This window comes from Scyliorhinus torazame, chromosome 21 (genome assembly GCF_047496885.1).
Source record: "Scyliorhinus torazame isolate Kashiwa2021f chromosome 21, sScyTor2.1, whole genome shotgun sequence".
Classification (NCBI taxonomy): domain Eukaryota; kingdom Metazoa; phylum Chordata; class Chondrichthyes; order Carcharhiniformes; family Scyliorhinidae; genus Scyliorhinus; species Scyliorhinus torazame.
In genome coordinates, this window is record NC_092727.1 from 66,979,729 (window position 1) to 66,999,035 (window position 19,307).

The following is a 19,307-nucleotide window of genomic DNA, read 5'->3' on the forward strand; positions in this document are numbered from 1 at the left end:
CAGGGGCCCACGTCCTGTCACTCGCAATCCAGGGGCCCACGTCCTGTCACTCTCAATACAGGAGCCCACGTCCTGTCACTCTCAATCCAGGAACCCACGTCCTGTCACTCTCAATCCAGGTGCCCACGTCCTGTCACTCGCAATCCAGGAGCCCACGTCCTGTCACTCGCAATCCAGGAGCCCACGTCCTGTCACTCTCAATCCAGGAGCCCACGTCTTGTCACTCTCAATCCAGGAACCCACGTCCTGTCACTCTCAATCCAGGTGCCCACGTCCTGTCACTCGCAATCCAGGGGCCCACGTCCTGTCACTCGCAATCCAGGAGCCCACGTCCTGTCACTCGCAATCCAGGAGCCCACGTCCTGTCACTCTCAATCCAGGAGCCCACGTCTTGTCACTCTCAATCCAGGAGCCCACGTCCTGTCACTCTCAATCCAGGGGCCCACGTCCTGTCACTCGCAATCCAGGAGCCCACGTCCTGTCACTCTCAATCCAGGAGCCCACGTCTTGTCACTCTCAATCCAGGAACCCACGTCCTGTCACTCTCAATCCAGGTGCCCACGTCCTGTCACTCTCAATCCAGGAACCCACGTCCTGTCACTCTCAATACAGGAGCCCACGTCCTGTCACTCTCAATCCAGGGGCCCACGTCCTGTCACTCACAATCCAGGGGCCCACGTCCTGTCACTCTCAATCCAGGGGCCCACATCCTGTCACTCCCAATCCAGGGGCCCACGTCCTGTCCCTCTCAATCCAGGAGCCCACGTGCTGTCACTCTCAATCCAGGAGCCCACGTCCTGTCACTCTCAATCCAGGGGCCCACGTCCTGTCACTCGCAATCCAGGGGCCCACGTCGTGTCACTCTCAATCCAGGGGCCCACGTCCTGTCACTCTCTATCCAGGAGCCCACGTCCTGTCACTCTCAATACAGGAGCCCACGTCCTGTCACTCTCAATCCAGGAGCCCACGTCCTGTCACTCTCAATCCAGGGGCCCACGTCCTGTCACTCGCAATCCAGGAGCCCACGTCCTGTCACTCGCAATCCAGGAGCCCACGTCCTGTCACTCTCAATCCAGGAGCCCACGTCCTGTCACTCGCAATCCAGGAGCCCACGTCCTGTCACTCGCAATCCAGGAGCCCACGTCCTGTCACTCGCAATCCAGGGGCCCACGTCCTGTCACTCTCAATCCTGGAGCCCACGTCCTGTCACTCTCAATCCAGGAGCCCACGTCCTGTCACTCTCAATCCAGGGGCCCACGTTCTGTCACTCTCAATCCAGGAGCCCACGCCCTGTCACTCTCAATCCAGGAGCCCACGTCCTGTCACTCTCAATCCAGGGGCCCACGTCCTGTCACTCGCAAACCAGGAGCCCACGTCCTGTCACTCTCAATCCAGGAGCCCACGTCCTGTCACTCTCAATCCAGGGGCCCACGTCCTGTCACTCTCAATCCAGGAGCCCACGTCCTGTCACTCACAATCCAGGAGCCCACGTCCTGTCACTCTCAATCCAGGGGCCCACGTCCTGTCACTCTCAATCCAGGAGCCCACGTCCTGTCACTCTCAATACAGGAGCCCACACCCTGTCACTCTCAATCCAGGAGCCCACGTCGTGTCACTCTCAATCCAGGGGCCCACATCCGTCACTCCCAATCCAGGAGCCCACATCCCGTCACTCCCAATCCAGGAGCCCACGTCCTGTCACTCCCAATCCAGGAACCCACGTCCTGTCACTCGCAATACAGGAGCCCACGTCCTGTCACTCCCAATCCAGGAGCCCACATCCCGTCACTCCCAATCCAGGAGCCCACGTCCTGTCACTCCCAATCCAGGAACCCACGTCCTGTCACTCTCAATCCAGGAGCCCACGTCCCGTCACTCTCATTCCAGGAGCCCACGTCCTGTCACTCTCAATCCAGGGGCCCACGTCCTGTCACTCCCATTCCAGGAGCCCACGTCCTGTCACACTCAATCCAGGAGCCCACATCCTGTAACACTCAATCCAGGAGCCCACGTCTTGTCACTCTCAATCCAGGGGCCCACGTCCTGTCACTCTCAATCCAGGGGCCCACGTCCTGTCACTCGCAATCCAGGGGCCCACGTCCTGTCACTCTCAATACAGGAGCCCACGTCCTGTCACTCTCAATCCAGGAACCCACGTCCTGTCACTCTCAATCCAGGTGCCCACGTCCTGTCACTCGCAATCCAGGAGCCCACGTCCTGTAACTCGCAATCCAGGAGCCCACGTCCTGTCACTCTCAATCCAGGAGCCCACGTCTTGTCACTCTCAATCCAGGAACCCACGTCCTGTCACTCTCAATCCAGGTGCCCACGTCCTGTCACTCGCAATCCAGGGGCCCACGTCCTGTCACTCGCAATCCAGGAGCCCACGTCCTGTCACTCGCAATCCAGGAGCCCACGTCCTGTCACTCTCAATCCAGGAGCCCACGTCTTGTCACTCTCAATCCAGGAGCCCACGTCCTGTCACTCTCAATCCAGGGGCCCACGTCCTGTCACTCGCAATCCAGGAGCCCACGTCCTGTCACTCTCAATCCAGGAGCCCACGTCTTGTCACTCTCAATCCAGGAACCCACGTCCTGTCACTCTCAATCCAGGTGCCCACGTCCTGTCACTCTCAATCCAGGAACCCACGTCCTGTCACTCTCAATACAGGAGCCCACGTCCTGTCACTCTCAATCCAGGGGCCCACGTCCTGTCACTCACAATCCAGGGGCCCACGTCCTGTCACTCTCAATCCAGGGGCCCACATCCTGTCACTCCCAATCCAGGGGCCCACGTCCTGTCCCTCTCAATCCAGGAGCCCACGTGCTGTCACTCTCAATCCAGGAGCCCACGTCCTGTCACTCTCAATCCAGGGGCCCACGTCCTGTCACTCGCAATCCAGGGGCCCACGTCGTGTCACTCTCAATCCAGGGGCCCACGTCCTGTCACTCTCTATCCAGGAGCCCACGTCCTGTCACTCTCAATACAGGAGCCCACGTCCTGTCACTCTCAATCCAGGAGCCCACGTCCTGTCACTCTCAATCCAGGGGCCCACGTCCTGTCACTCGCAATCCAGGAGCCCACGTCCTGTCACTCGCAATCCAGGAGCCCACGTCCTGTCACTCTCAATCCAGGAGCCCACGTCCTGTCACTCGCAATCCAGGAGCCCACGTCCTGTCACTCGCAATCCAGGAGCCCACGTCCTGTCACTCGCAATCCAGGGGCCCACGTCCTGTCACTCTCAATCCTGGAGCCCACGTCCTGTCACTCTCAATCCAGGAGCCCACGTCCTGTCACTCGCAATCCAGGGGCCCACGTCCTGTCACTCTCAATCCAGGAGCCCACGTCCTGTCACTCTCAATCCAGGAGCCCACGTCCTGTCACTCGCAATCCAGGGGCCCACGTCCTGTCACTCTCAATCCAGGAGCCCACGTCCTGTCACTCTCAATACAGGAGCCCACACCCTGTCACTCTCAATCGAGGGGCCCACGTCCTGTCACTCGCAATCCAGGAGCCCACGTCCTGTCACTCTCAATACAGGAGACCACGCCCTGTCACTCTCAATCCACGAGCCCACGTCCTGTCACTCTCAATACAGGAGCCCACGTCCTGTCACTCTCAATCCAGGGGCCCACGTCCTGTCACTCCCAATGCAGGAGCCCACGTCCTGTCACTCTCAATACAGGAGCCCACGTCCTGTCACTGCCAATCCAGGGGCCCGCGTCCTGTCACTCCCAATCCAGGGGCCCACGTCCTGTCACTCTCAATCTAGGGGCCCACGTCCTGTCACTCCCAATCCAGGAGCCCACGTCCTGTCACTCTCAATACAGGAGCCCACACCCTGTCACTCTCAATCCAGGGGCCCATGTCCTGTCACTCCCAATCCAGGAGCCCACGTCCTGTCACTCTCAATACAGGAGCCCACGTCCTGTCACTCTCAATCCAGGGGCCCACGTCCTGTCACTCCTAATCCAGTAGCCCACGTCCTGTCACTCCCAATCCAGGAGCCCACGTCCTGTCACTCTCAATACAGGAGCCCACGTCCTGTCACTCTCAATCCAGGGGCCCACGTCCTGTCACTCCAAATCCAGTAGCCCACACCCTGTCACTCTCAATCCAGGGGCCCACGTCCTGTCACTCCCAATCCAGGAACCCACGTCCTGTCACTCTCAATCCAGGGGCCCACGTCCTGTCACTCGAAATCCAGGAGCCCACGTCCTGTCACACTCAATCCAGGAGCCCACGTCCTGTCACTCCCAATCCAGGAACCCACACCCTGTCACTCTCAATCCAGGAACCCACGTCCTGTCACTCTCAATCCAGGAGCCCACGTCCTGTCACTCTCAATCCAGGGGCCCACGTCCTGTCACTCTCAATCCAGGAGCCCATGTCCTGTCACTCTCAATCCAGGAGCCCACGTCCTGTCACTCCCAATCCAGGAGCCCACACCCTGTCACTCTCAATCCAGGAGCCCACGTCCTGTCACTCCCAATCCAGGTGCCCACGTCCTGTCACTCTCAATCCAGGGGCCCACGGCCTGTCACTCTCAATCCAGGAGCCCACGTCCTGTCACTCCCAATCCAGGAGCCCACACCCTGTCACTCTCAATCCAGGAGCCCACGTCCTGTCACTCTCAATCCAGGAGCCCACGTCCTGTCACTCTCAATACAGGAGCCCACACCCTGTCACTCTCAATCGAGGGGCCCACGTCCTGTCACTCGCAATCCAGGAGCCCACGTCCTGTCACTCTCAATACAGGAGACCACGCCCTGTCACTCTCAATCCACGAGCCCACGTCCTGTCACTCTCAATACAGGAGCCCACGTCCTGTCACTCTCAATCCAGGGGCCCACGTCCTGTCACTCCCAATGCAGGAGCCCACGTCCTGTCACTCTCAATACAGGAGCCCACGTCCTGTCACTGCCAATCCAGGGGCCCGCGTCCTGTCACTCCCAATCCAGGGGCCCACGTCCTGTCACTCTCAATCTAGGGGCCCACGTCCTGTCACTCCCAATCCAGGAGCCCACGTCCTGTCACTCTCAATACAGGAGCCCACACCCTGTCACTCTCAATCCAGGGGCCCATGTCCTGTCACTCCCAATCCAGGAGCCCACGTCCTGTCACTCTCAATACAGGAGCCCACGTCCTGTCACTCTCAATCCAGGGGCCCACGTCCTGTCACTCCTAATCCAGTAGCCCACGTCCTGTCACTCCCAATCCAGGAGCCCACGTCCTGTCACTCTCAATACAGGAGCCCACGTCATGTCACTCTCAATCCAGGGGCCCACGTCCTGTCACTCCAAATCCAGTAGCCCACACCCTGTCACTCTCAATCCAGGGGCCCACGTCCTGTCACTCCCAATCCAGGAACCCACGTCCTGTCACTCTCAATCCAGGGGCCCACGTCCTGTCACTCGAAATCCAGGAGCCCACGTCCTGTCACACTCAATCCAGGAGCCCACGTCCTGTCACTCCCAATCCAGGAACCCACACCCTGTCACTCTCAATCCAGGAACCCACGTCCTGTCACTCTCAATCCAGGAGCCCACGTCCTGTCACTCTCAATCCAGGGGCCCACGTCCTGTCACTCTCAATCCAGGAGCCCATGTCCTGTCACTCTCAATCCAGGAGCCCACGTCCTGTCACTCCCAATCCAGGAGCCCACACCCTGTCACTCTCAATCCAGGAGCCCACGTCCTGTCACTCCCAATCCAGGTGCCCACGTCCTGTCACTCTCAATCCAGGGGCCCACGGCCTGTCACTCTCAATCCAGGAGCCCACGTCCTGTCACTCCCAATCCAGGAGCCCACACCCTGTCACTCTCAATCCAGGAGCCCACGTCCTGTCACTCTCAATCCAGGAGCCCACACCCTGTCACTCCCAATCCAGGAGCCCACGTCCTGTCACTCTAAATCCAGGGGCCCACGTCCTGTCACTCTCAATCCAGGGGCCCACGTCCTGTCACTCGCAATCCAGGAGCCCACGTCCTGTCACTCTCAATCCAGGGGCCCGCGTCCTGTCACTCTCAATCCAGGGGCCCACGTCCTGTCACTCGCAATCCAGGAGCCCACGTCCTGTCACTCTCAATCCAGGGGCCCACGTCCTCTCACTCTCAATCCAGGAGCCCACGTCCTGTCACTCTCAATCCTGGAGCCCACGTCCTGTCACTCCCTATCCAGGAGCCCACGTCCTGTCACTCTCAATCCAGGGGCCCACGTCCTGTCACTCTCAATCCAGGGGCCCACGTCCTGTCACTCTCAATCCAGGAGCCCATGTCCTGTCACTCTCAATCCAGGAGCCCACGTCCTGTCACTCCCAATCCAGGAGCCCACACCCTGTCACTCTCAATCCAGGAGCCCACGTCCTGTCACTCCCAATCCAGGTGCCCACGTCCTGTCACTCTCAATCCAGGGGCCCACGTCCTGTCACTCTCAATCCAGGAGCCCACGTCCTGTCACTCCCAATCCAGGAGCCCACACCCTGTCACTCTCAATCCAGGAGCCCGCGTCCTGTCACTCTCAATCCAGGGGCCCACGTCCTGTCACTCGCAATCCAGGAGCCCACGTCCTGTCACTCTCAATCCAGGGGCCCACGTCCTGTCACTCTCAATCCAGGAGCCCACGTCCTGTCACTCTCAATCCAGGAGCCCACGTCCTGTCACTCCCTATCCAGGAGCCCACGTCCTGTCACTCCCAATCCAGGAGCCCATGTCCTGTCGCTCTCAATCCAGGGGCCCACGTTCTGTCACTCTCAATCCAGGAGCCCACGCCCTGTCACTCTCAATCCAAGAGCCCACGTCCTGTCACTCTCAATCCAGGGGCCCACGTCCTGTCACTCGCAAACCAGGAGCCCACGTCCTGTCACTCTCAATCCAGGAGCCCACGTCCTGTCACTCTCAATCCAGGGGCCCACGTCCTGTCACTCTCAATCCAGGAGCCCACGTCCTGTCACTGACAATCCAGGAGCCCACGTCCTGTCACTCTCAATCCAGGGGCCCACGTCCTGTCACTCTCAATCCAGGAGCCCACGTCCTGTCACTCTCAATACAGGAGCCCACACCCTGACACTCTCAATCCAGGAGCCCACGTCCTGTCACTCTCAATCCAGGGGCCCACATCTGTCGCTCTCAATCCAGGGGCCCACATCCTGTCACTCTCAATCCAGGAGCCCACGTCCTGTCACTCTCAATCCAGGAGCCCACGTCCTGTCACTCGCAATCCAGGAGCCCACGTCCTGTCACTCTCAATCCAGGAGCCCACGTCCTGTCACTCGCAATCCAGGAGCCCACATCCTGTCACTCGCAATCCAGGAGCCCACGTCCTGTCACTCTCAATCCAGGAGCCCACGTCCTGTCACTCCCAATCCAGGAGCCCACGTCCTGTCACTCTCAATCCAGGGGCCCACGTCCTGTCACTCGCAATCCAGCAGCCCACGTCCTGTCACTCTCAATCCAGGGGCCCACATCCTGTCACTCTCAATCCAGGAGCCCACATCCTTTCACTCTCAATCCAGGAGCCCACGTCCTGTCACTCGCAATCCAGGAGCCCACATCCTTTCACTCTCAATACAGGAGCCCACGTCCTGTCACTCTCAATCCAGGAGCCCACATCCTGTCACTCTCAATCCAGGAGCCCACGTCCTGTCACTCACAATCCAGGAGCCCACATCCTGTCACTCTCAATCCAGGAGCCCACGTCCTGTCACTCGCAATCCAGGGGCCCACGTCCTGTCACTCCCAATCCAGGAGCCCACATCCAGTCACTCTCAATCCAGGAACCCACGTCCTGTCACTCTCAATCCAGGAGCCCACGTCCTGTCACACTCATTCCAGGAGCCCACGTCCTGTCACTCGCAATCCAGCAGCCCACATCCTTTCACTCTCAATCCAGGAGCCCACGTCCTGTCACTCGCAATCCAGGGGCCCACGTCCTGTCACTCGCAATCCAGGGGCCCACGTCCTGTCACTCCCAATCCAGGAGCCCACATCCAGTCACTCTCAATCCAGGAACCCACGTCCTGTCACTCTCAATCCAGGAGCCCACGTCCTGTCACACTCATTCCAGGAGCCCACGTCCTGTCACTCGCAATCCAGCAGCCCACATCCTTTCACTCTCAATCCAGGAGCCCACGTCCTGTCACTCGCAATCCAGGGGCCCACGTCCTGTCACTCTCAATCCAGGAGCCCACATCATGTCACTCTCAATCCAGGGGCCCACGTCCTGTCACTCTCAATCCAGGAGCCCACGTCCAGTCACTCTCAATCCAGGAACCCACATCCTGTCACACTCATTCCAGGAGCCCACGTCCTGTCACTCTCAATCCAGGAGCCCACATCCTGTCACTCTCAATCCAGGGGCCCACGTCCTGTCACTCTCAATCCAGGAGCCCACGTCCAGTCACTCTCAATCCAGGAACCCACGTCCTGTCACTCTCAATCCAGGAGCCCACATCCTGTCACACTCATTCCAGGAGCCCACGTCCTGTCACACTCATTCCAGGAACCCACGTCCTGTCACTCTCAATCCAGGAGCCCACATCCTTTCACTCTCAATCCAGGAGCCCACATCCTGTCACACTCATTCCAGGAGCCCACGTCCTGTCACTCTCAATCCAGGGGCCCACGTCCTGTCACTCTCAATCCAGGAGCCCACGTCCAGTCACTCTCAATCCAGGAACCCACGTCCTGTCACTCTCAATCCAGGAGCCCACATCCTGTCACACTCATTCCAGGAGCCCACGTCCTGTCACACTCATTCCAGCAACCCACGTCCTGTCACTCTCAATCCAGGAGCCCACATCCTTTCACTCTCAATCCAGGAGCCCACATCCTGTCACACTCATTCCAGGAGCCCACGTCCTGTCACTCTCAATCCAGGAGCCCACATCCTGTCACTCTCAATCCAGGGGCCCACGTCCTGTCACTCTCAATCCAGGAGCCCACGTCCAGTCACTCTCAATCCAGGAACCCACGTCCTGTCACTCTCAATCCAGGAGCCCACATCCTGTCACACTCATTCCAGGAGCCCACGTCCTGTCACACTCATTCCAGCAACCCACGTCCTGTCACTCTCAATCCAGGAGCCCACGTCCTGTCACTCTCAATCCAGGAGCCCACGTCCTGTCACTCCCAATCCAGGAGCCCAGGCCCCATCACATTCAATCCTGGAGCCCATGCCCCATCACTCTGAGCCCAGAAGACGAAGCCCCTTCGCTGAATGTCTCTCAGCCACCATCATTGCTGTTTGTTATCGTCAGTATTGTCAAACCAGGTAACTGCAGCCTTCCTGTTCAATGATGTAGCCACAGTCTATAATACGCACCTTCTGGTTTGGGTTTGCCAAGCACTTTCATGACATCCGAATTAGTGGGGTTCTGTCCTAAGGCACGCAAGACATCACCGCACTGTGCATAGGTAATCTTCATCTCACAGGACGGAGTCCTGTCGAAAAGGGCGAAAGCCTCCTTGAACTCTGAAATTGACACAAATGTGAGATAGTTATTCTCCACACCCGAGGGACCTGAATTACACCAAGTAGAAGGAACGAGACATAACCAGACACAATCAAAAACAAACCAGACACAATCGAATACAAACCAGACACAACCAGACACAATCGAAAACAAACCAGACACAATCGAAAACAAACCAGACACAATCGAAAACAAACCAGACACAATCGAATACAAACCAGACATAACCAGACACAATCGAAAACAAACCAGACATAACCAGACACAATCGAAAACAAACCAGACACAATCGAATACAAACCAGACATAACCAGACACAATCAAAAACAAACCAGACATAACCAGACACAATCGAAAACAAACCAGACATAACCAGACACAAACAAAAACAAACCAGACACAATCGAATACAAACCAGACACAACCAGACGCAACCGAAAACAAACCAGACATAACCAGACGCAATCGAAAACAAACTAGACACAACCAGACACAATCGAAAACAAACCAGACATAACCAGACACAATCGAATACAAACCAGAAATAACCAGACACAATCGAATACAAACCAGACATAACCAGACACAATCGAATACAAACTAGAAATAACCAGACACAATAGAAAACAAACTAGACATAACCAGACACAATCGAAAACAAACCAGACACAACCAGACGCAATCGAAAACAAACCAGACATAACCTGACACAATCGAAAACAAACTAGACACAACCAGACACAATCGAATACAAACCAGACATAACCAGACACAATCGAAAACAAACCAGACACAATCGAAACCAAACCAGACATAACCAGACACAATAGAAAACAAACTAGACACAACCAGACACAATCGAATACAAACCAGACACAATCGAATACAAACCAGACATAACCAGACACAATCGAATACAAACCAGAAATAACCAGACACAATAGAAAACAAACTAGACATAACCAGACACAATCGAAAACAAACCAGACACAATCGAAAACAAACCAGACATAACCAGACACAATCGAAAACAAACCAGACACAATTGAAAACAAACCAGACATAACCAGACACAATCGAAAACAAACCAGACATAACTAGACACAATCGAAAACAAACCAGGCACAATTGAAAACAAACCAGACATAACCAGACACAATCGAAAACAAACCAGACATAACCAGACACAATCGAAAACAAACCAAACACAACCAGACACAATCGAAAACAAACCAGACATAACCAGACACAATCGAAAACAAACCAGACATAACCAGACACAATCAAAAACAAACCAGACACAATCGAATACAAACCAGACATAACCAGACACAATCGAAAACAAACCAGACACATTTGAAAACAAACTAGACACAACCAGACACATTCGAATACAAACCAGACATAACCAGACACAATCGAATACAAACCAGACATAACCAGACACAATCGAATACAAACCAGACATAACCAGACACAATAGAAAACAAACTAGACACAACCAGACACAATCGAATACAAACCAGACATAACCAGACACAATCGAAAACAAACTAAACAGAACCAGACACAATCGAAAACAAACCAGACATAACCAGACACAATTGAAAACAAACCAGACATAACCAGACACAATCGAATACAAACCAGACATAACCAGACACAATCGAATACAAACCAGACATAACCAGACACAATTGAAAACAAACTAAACACAACCAGACGCAATCGAAAACAAACCAGACATAACCAGACACAATCGAAAACAAACCAGACATAACCAGACACAATCGAATACAAACCAGACATAACCAGACACAATCGAAAACAAACCAGACATAACCAGACAAAATCGAATACAAACCAGACTTAACCAGACACAATCGAAAACAAACCAGACTTAACCAGACACAATCGAAAACAAACCAGACACAATCGAAAACAAACCAGACATAACCAGACACAATCGAAAACAAACCAGACTTAACCGGACACAATCGAAACCAAACCAGACTTAACCAGACACAATCGAAAACAGACCAGACACAATGGAAAACAAACCAGACATAACCAGACACAATCGAAAACAAACCTGACTTAACCGGACACAATCGAAACCAAACCAGACTTAACCAGACACAATCGAAAACAAACCAGACACAATAGAAAACAAACCAGACACAATCGAAAACAAACCAGACACAATCGAAAACAAACCAGACATAACCAGACACAATCGAAAACAAACCAGACACAATCGAAAACAAACCAGACATAACCAGACACAATCGAAAACAAACCAGACTTAACCAGACACAATCGAAAACAAACTAGACTTAACCAGACGCAATCAAAAACAAAACAGACACAATCGAATACAAACCAGACTTAACCAGACACAATCGAAAACAAACCAGACTTAACCAGTCTCAATCGAAAACAAACCAGACTTAACCAGACACAATCGAAAACAAACCAGACCTAACCAGACACAATGGAAAACAAACCAGACATAACCAGACACAATCGAAAACAAACCAGACATAACCAGACACAAATGAAAACAAACCAGACATAACCAGACACAATCGAAAACAAACCAGACATAACCAGACACAATCGAAAACAAACCAGACATAACCAGACACAATCGAAAACAAACCAGACACAATCAAAAACAAACTAAACACAACCAGACACAATCGAATACAAACCAGACATAACCAGACACAATCGAATACAAACCAGACATAACCAGAAACAATCGAAAACAAACTAAACACATCCAGACACAATCGAAAACAAACCAGACATAACCAGACACAATCGAATACAAACCAGACACAATCGAATACAAACCAGACACAATCGAAAACAAACCAGACACAATCGAACACAAACCAGACATAACCAGACACAATCGAAAACAAACCAGACTTAACCAGACACAATCGAATACAAACCAGACATAACCAGACACAATCGAAAACAAACTAAACACAAACAGACACAATGGAAAACAAACCAGACATAATCAGACACAATCGAAAACAAACCAGACATAACCAGACACAATCGAAAACAAACCAGACATAACCAGACACAATCGAATACAAACCAGACATAACCAGACACAATGGAAAACAAACCAGACATAACCAGACACAATCGAAAACAAACCAGACTTAACCGGACACAATCGAAAACAAACCAGACACAATCGAAAACAAACCAGACACAATCGAAAACAAACCAGACACAATCGAAAACAAACCAGACACAATCGAAAACAAACCAGACATAACCAGACACAATCGAAAACAAACCAGACACAATCGAAAACAAACCAGACACAATCGAAAACAAACCAGACACAATCGAAAACAAACCAGACACAATCGAAAACAAACCAGACACAATCGAAAACAAACCAGACATAACCAGACACAATCGAAAACAAACCAGACACAATCGAAAACAAACCAGACACAATCGAAAACAAACCAGACATAACCAGACACAATCGAAAACAAACCAGACACAATCGAAAACAAACCAGACATAACCAGACACAATCGAAAACAAACCAGACATAACCAGACACAATCGAAAACAAACCAGACACAATCGAAAACAAACCAGACACAATCGAAAACAAACCAGACACAATCGAAAACAAACCAGACTTAACTGGACACAATCGAAAACAAACCAGACTTAACCAGACACAATCGAAAACAAACCAGATACAATCGAAAACAAACCAGACTTAACCAGACACAATCGAAAACAAACCAGACACAATCGAAAACAAACCAGACATAACCAGACACAATCGAAAACAAACCAGATACAATCGAAAACAAACCAGACACAATCGAAAACAAACCAGACATAACCAGACACAATCGAAAACAAACCAGACACAATCGAAAACAAACCAGACATAACCAGACACAATTGAAAACAAACCAGACATAACCAGACACAATTGAAAACAAACCAGACATAACCAGACACAATTGAAAACAAACCAGGCATAACCAGACACAATTGAAAACAAACCAGACACAACCAGACGCAATCGAATACAAACCAGACATAACCAGACACAATCGAAAACAAACCAGACACAATCGAAAACAAACCAGACACAATCGACACCAAACCAGATATAACCAGACACAATTGAAAACAAACCCGACATAACCAGACACAATCGAAAACAAACCAGACACAATTGAAAACAAACCAGACATAACCAGACACAATCGAAAACAAACCAGACATGGGCACGGGAGCAATAGGTCAGAAGGTGAGAGCATTGAGGGAGAACTAGGGAATAGGGACAGTGTGGCTCTGAGGCAGAGCAGACGGGGAGAAGTTGCTGAACACAGCGTGTCTGGTGGCCTGAAGTTCATATGTTTTAATGCAAGGAGCATTACGGGTAAGGCAGATGAACTTAGAGCTTGGATTACTACTTGGAACTATGATGTTGTTGCCATTACAGAGACCTGGTTGAGGGAAGGGCAGGATTGGCAGCTAAACGTTCCAGGATTTAGATGTTTCAGGCGGGATAGAGGGGGATATAAAAGGGGAGGTGGAGTTGCGCTACTTGTTCGGGAGAATATCACAGCTATACTGCGAGAGGACACCTCAGAGGGCAGTGAGGCTATATGGGTAGAGATCAGGAATAAGAAGGGTGCAGTCACAATGTTGGGGGTATACTACAGGCCTCCCAACAGCCAGCGGGAGATAGAGGAGCAGATAGGTAGACAGATTTTGGAAAAGAGTAAAAACAACAGGGTTGTGGTGATGGGAGACTTCAACTTCCCCAATATTGACTGGGACTCACTTAGTGCCAGGGACTTAGACGGGGCGGAGTTTGTAAGGAGCATCCAGGAGGGCTTCTTAAAACAATATGTAAACAGTCCAACTAGGGAAGGGGCGGTACTGGACCTGGTATTGGGGAATGAGCCCGGCCAGGTGGTAGTTGTTTCAGTAGGGGAGCATTTCGGTAACAGTGACCACAATTCAGTAAGTTTTAAAGTACTGGTGGACAAGGATAAGAGTGGTCCGAGGATGAATGTGCTAAATTGGGGGAAGGCTAATTATAACAATATTAGGCGGGAACTGAAGAACATAGATTGGGGGCGGATGTTTGAGGGCAAATCAACATCTGACATGTGGGAGGCTTTCAAGTGTCAGTTGAAAGGAATATAGGACCGGCATGTTCCTGTGAGGAAGAAAGATAAATACGGCAATTTTCGGGAACCTTGGATGACGAGTGATATTGTAGGCCTCGTCAAAAAGAAAAAGGAGGCATTTGTCAGGGCTAAAAGGCTGGGAACAGACAAAGCCTGTGTGGCATATAAGGAAAGTAGGAAGGAACTTAAGCAAGGAGTCAGGAGGGCTAGAAGGGGTCACGAAAAGTCATTAGCAAATAGGGTTAAGGAAAATCCCAAGGCTTTTTACACGTACATAAAAAGCAAGAGGGTAGCCAGGGAAAGGGTTGGCCCACTGAAGGATAGGCAAGGGAATCTATGTGTGGAGCCAGAGGAAATGGGCGAGGTACTAAATGAATACTTTGCATCAGTATTCACCAAAGAGAAGGAATTGGTAGATGTTGAGTCTGGAGAAGGGGGTGTAGATAGCCTGGGTCACATTGTGATCCAAAAAGACGAGGTGTTGGGTGTCTTAAAAAATATTAAGGTAGATAAGTCCCCAGGGCCTGATGGGATCTACCCCAGAATACTGAAGGAGGCTGGAGAGGAAATTGCTAAGGCCTTGACAGAAATCTTTGGATCCTCGCTGTCTTCAGGGGATGTCCCGGAGGACTGGAGAATAGCCAATGTTGTTCCTCTGTTTAAGAAGGGTAGCAAGGATAATCCCGGGAACTACAGGCCAGTGAGCCTTACGTCAGTGGTAGGGAAATTACTGGAGAGAATTCTTAGAGACAGGATCTACTCCCATTTGGAAGCAAATGGACGTATTAGTGAGAGGCAGCACGGTTTTGTGAAGGGGAGGTCGTGTCTCACTAACTTGATAGAGTTTTTCGAGGAGGTCACTAAGATGATTGATGCAGGTAGGGCAGTAGATGTTGTCTATATGGACTTCAGTAAGGCCTTTGACAAGGTCCCTCATGGTAGACTAGTACAAAAGGTGAAGTCACACGGGATCAGGGGTGAACTGGCAAGGTGGATACAGAACTGGCTAGGCCATAGAAGGCAGAGGGTAGCAATGGAGGGATGCTTTTCTAATTGGAGGGCTGTGACCAGTGGTGTTCCACAGGGATCAGTGCTGGGACCTTTGCTCTTTGTAGTATATATAAATGATTTGGAGGAAAATGTAACTGGTCTGATTAGTAAGTTTGCAGACGACACAAAGGTTGGTGGAATTGCGGATAGCGATGAGGACTGTCTGAGGATACAGCAGGATTTAGATTGTCTGGAGACTTGGGCGGAGAGATGGCAGATGGAGTTTAATCCGGACAAATGTGAGGTAATGCATTTTGGAAGGTCTAATGCAGGTAGGGAATATACAGTGAATGGTAGAACCCTCAAGAGTATTGAAAGTCAAAGAGATCTAGGAGTACAGGTCCACAGGTCATTGAAAGGGGCAACACAGGTGGAGAAGGTAGTCAAGAAGGCATACGGCATGCTGGCCTTCATTGGCCGGGGCATTGAGTATAAGAATTGGCAAGTCATGTTGCAGCTGTATAGAACCTTAGTTAGGCCACACTTGGAGTAGAGTGTTCAATTCTGGTCGCCACACTACCAGAAAGATGTGGAGGCTTTAGAGAGGGTGCAGAAGAGATTTACCAGAATGTTGCCTGGTATGGAGGGCATAAGCTATGAGGAGCGGTTGAATAAACTCGGTTTGTTCTCACTGGAACGAAGGAGGTTGAGGGGCGACCTGATAGAGGTATACAAAATTATGAGGGGCATAGACAGAGTGGATAGTCAGAGGCTTTTCCCCAGGGTAGAGGGGTCAATTACTAGGGGGCATAGGTTTAAGGTGAGCGGGGCAAGGTTTAGAGTAGATGTACGAGGCAAGTTTTTTACGCAGAGGGTAGTGGGTACCTGGAACTCGCTACCGGAGGAGGTAGTGGAAGCAGGGAAGATAGGGACATTTAAGGGGCATCTTGACAAATATATGAATAGGATGGGAATAGAAGGATACGGAAGATAGGGACATTTAAGGGGCATCTTGACAAATATATGAATAGGATGGGAATAGAAGGATACGGACCCAGAAAGTGTAGAAGATTGTAGTTTAGTCGGGCAGTATGGTCGGCACGGGCTTGGAGGGCCGAAGGGCCTGTTCCTGTGCTGTACCTTTTTTTGCTCTTTGTTGTTTGTATAACCAGACACAATCGAAAACAAACCAGACTTAACCAGACACAATCGAAAACAAACCAGACACAATCGAAACCAAACCAGACTTAACCAGAGACAATCGAAAACAAACCAGACATAACCAGACACAATTGAAAACAAACCAGACCTAACCTGACACAATCGAAAACAAACCAAACACAATCAAAAACAAACCAGACTTAACCAGGCACAATTGAAAACAAACCAGACATAACCAGACACAATCGAAAACAAACCAGACATAACCAGACACAATCGAAAACAAACCAGACACAATTGAAAACAAACCAGACATAACCAGACACAATCGAAAACAAACCAGACATAACCAGACACAATCGAAAACAAACCAGACATAACCAAACACAATCGAAAACAAACCAGACATAACCAGACACAATCGAAAACAAACCAGACACAATTGAAAACAAACCAGACATAACCAGACACAATCAAAACAAATTAGATATAACCAGACACAATTGAAAACAAACTAGACATAACCAGACATAATCGAAAACAAACAAGACGTAACCAGACACAATCGAAAACAAACCAGACTCAATTGAAAACAAACCAGACATAACCAGACACAATCAAAACAAATTAGATATAACCAGACACAATCGAAAACAAACTAGACATAACCAGACACAATCGAAAACAAACTAGACATAACCAGACACAATCGAAAACAAACCAGACTGAACCAGACACAATCGAATACAAACCAGACTTAACCAGACACAATCGAAAACAAGCCAGACATAACCAGACACAATCGAAAACAAACCAGACATAACCAGACACAATCGAAAACAAACCAGACTCAATTGAAAACAAACCAGAGATAACCAGACACAATCGAAAACAAACCAGACACAATCGAAAACAAACCAGACACAATCGAAAACAAACCAGACATAACCAGACATAATCGAAAACAAACCAGACACAATCGAAAACAAACCAGACTTAACCAGACACAATCGAAACAAACCAGACTTAACCAGACACAATCGAAAACAAACCAGAATTAACCAGATACAATCAAAAACAAACCAGACACAATCGAATACAAACCAGACTTAACCAGACACAATCGAAAACAAACCAGACTTAACCAGTCACAATCGAAAACAAACCAGACTTAACCAGACACAATCGAAAACAAACCAGACATAACCAGACACAATGGAAAACAAACCAGACATAACCAGACACAATCGAAAACAAATCAGACATAACCAGACACAAATGAAAACAAACCAGACATAACCAGACACAATCGAAAACAAACCAGACATAACCAGACACAATCGAAAACAAACCAGACATAACCAGACACAATCGAAAACAAACCAGACATAACCAGGCACAATCAAAAACAAACTAAACACAACCAGACACAATTGAAAACAAACCAGACATAACCAGACACAATCGAATACAAACCAGACATAACCAGACACAATCGAATACAAACCAGACATAACCAGACACAATCGAAAACAAACTAAACACAACCAGACACAATCGAAAACAAACCAGACATCACCAGACACAATCGAATACAAACCAGACATAACCAGACACAATCGAATACAAACCAGACACAATCGAAAACAAACCAGACACAATCGAAAACAAACCAGACATAACCAGACACAATCGAAAATAAACCAGACTTAACCAGACACAATCGAATACAAACCAGACATAACCAGACACAATCGAAAACAAACTAAACACAACCAGACACAATGGAAAACAAACCAGACATAACCAGACACAATCGAAAACAAACCAGACATAACCAGACACAATCGAAAACAAACCGGACATAACCAGACACAATCGAATACAAACCAGACATAACCAGACACAATGGAAAACAAACCAGACTTAACCGGACACAATCGAAAACAAACCAGACACAATCGAAAACAAACCAGACACAATCGAAAACAAACCAGACATAACCAGACACAATCGAAAACAAACCAGACACAATCGAAAACAAACCAGACACAATCGAAAACAAACCAGATACAATCGAAAATAAACCAGACACAATCGAAAACAAACCAGACATAACCAGACACAATCGAAAACAAACCAGACACAATCGAAAACAAACCAGACACAATCAAAAACAAACCAGACATAACCAGACACAATCGAAAACAAACCAGACACAATCGAAAACAAACCAGACTTAACCAGACACAATCGAAAACAAACCAGACTTAACCAGACACAATCGAAAACAAACTAGACTTAACCAGACGCAATCAAAAACAAACCAGACACAATCGAATACAAACCAGACTTAACCAGACACAATCGAAAACAAACCAGGCTTAACCAGTCTCAATCGAAAACAAACCAGACTTAACCAGACACAATCGAAACAAACCAGACTTAACCAGACACAATCGAAAACAAACCAGAATT

General features: G+C 49.8%; 1 protein-coding gene across 2 annotated transcripts in view; it reads right to left on the bottom strand.

Annotated features, from left to right (window-relative positions):
- LOC140398330 (myosin light chain 4-like) overlaps positions 1–19,307 on the bottom strand; it is a 243,091-nt gene that overhangs the window by 134,257 nt on the left and 89,527 nt on the right. For both annotated transcript variants that reach the window (XM_072486903.1, XM_072486902.1), the window contains exon 3: positions 9,321–9,470. In XM_072486903.1, coding sequence (XP_072343004.1) covers positions 9,321–9,470 — 150 coding nt within the window. The remainder of the gene's footprint in view (positions 1–9,320; positions 9,471–19,307) is intronic.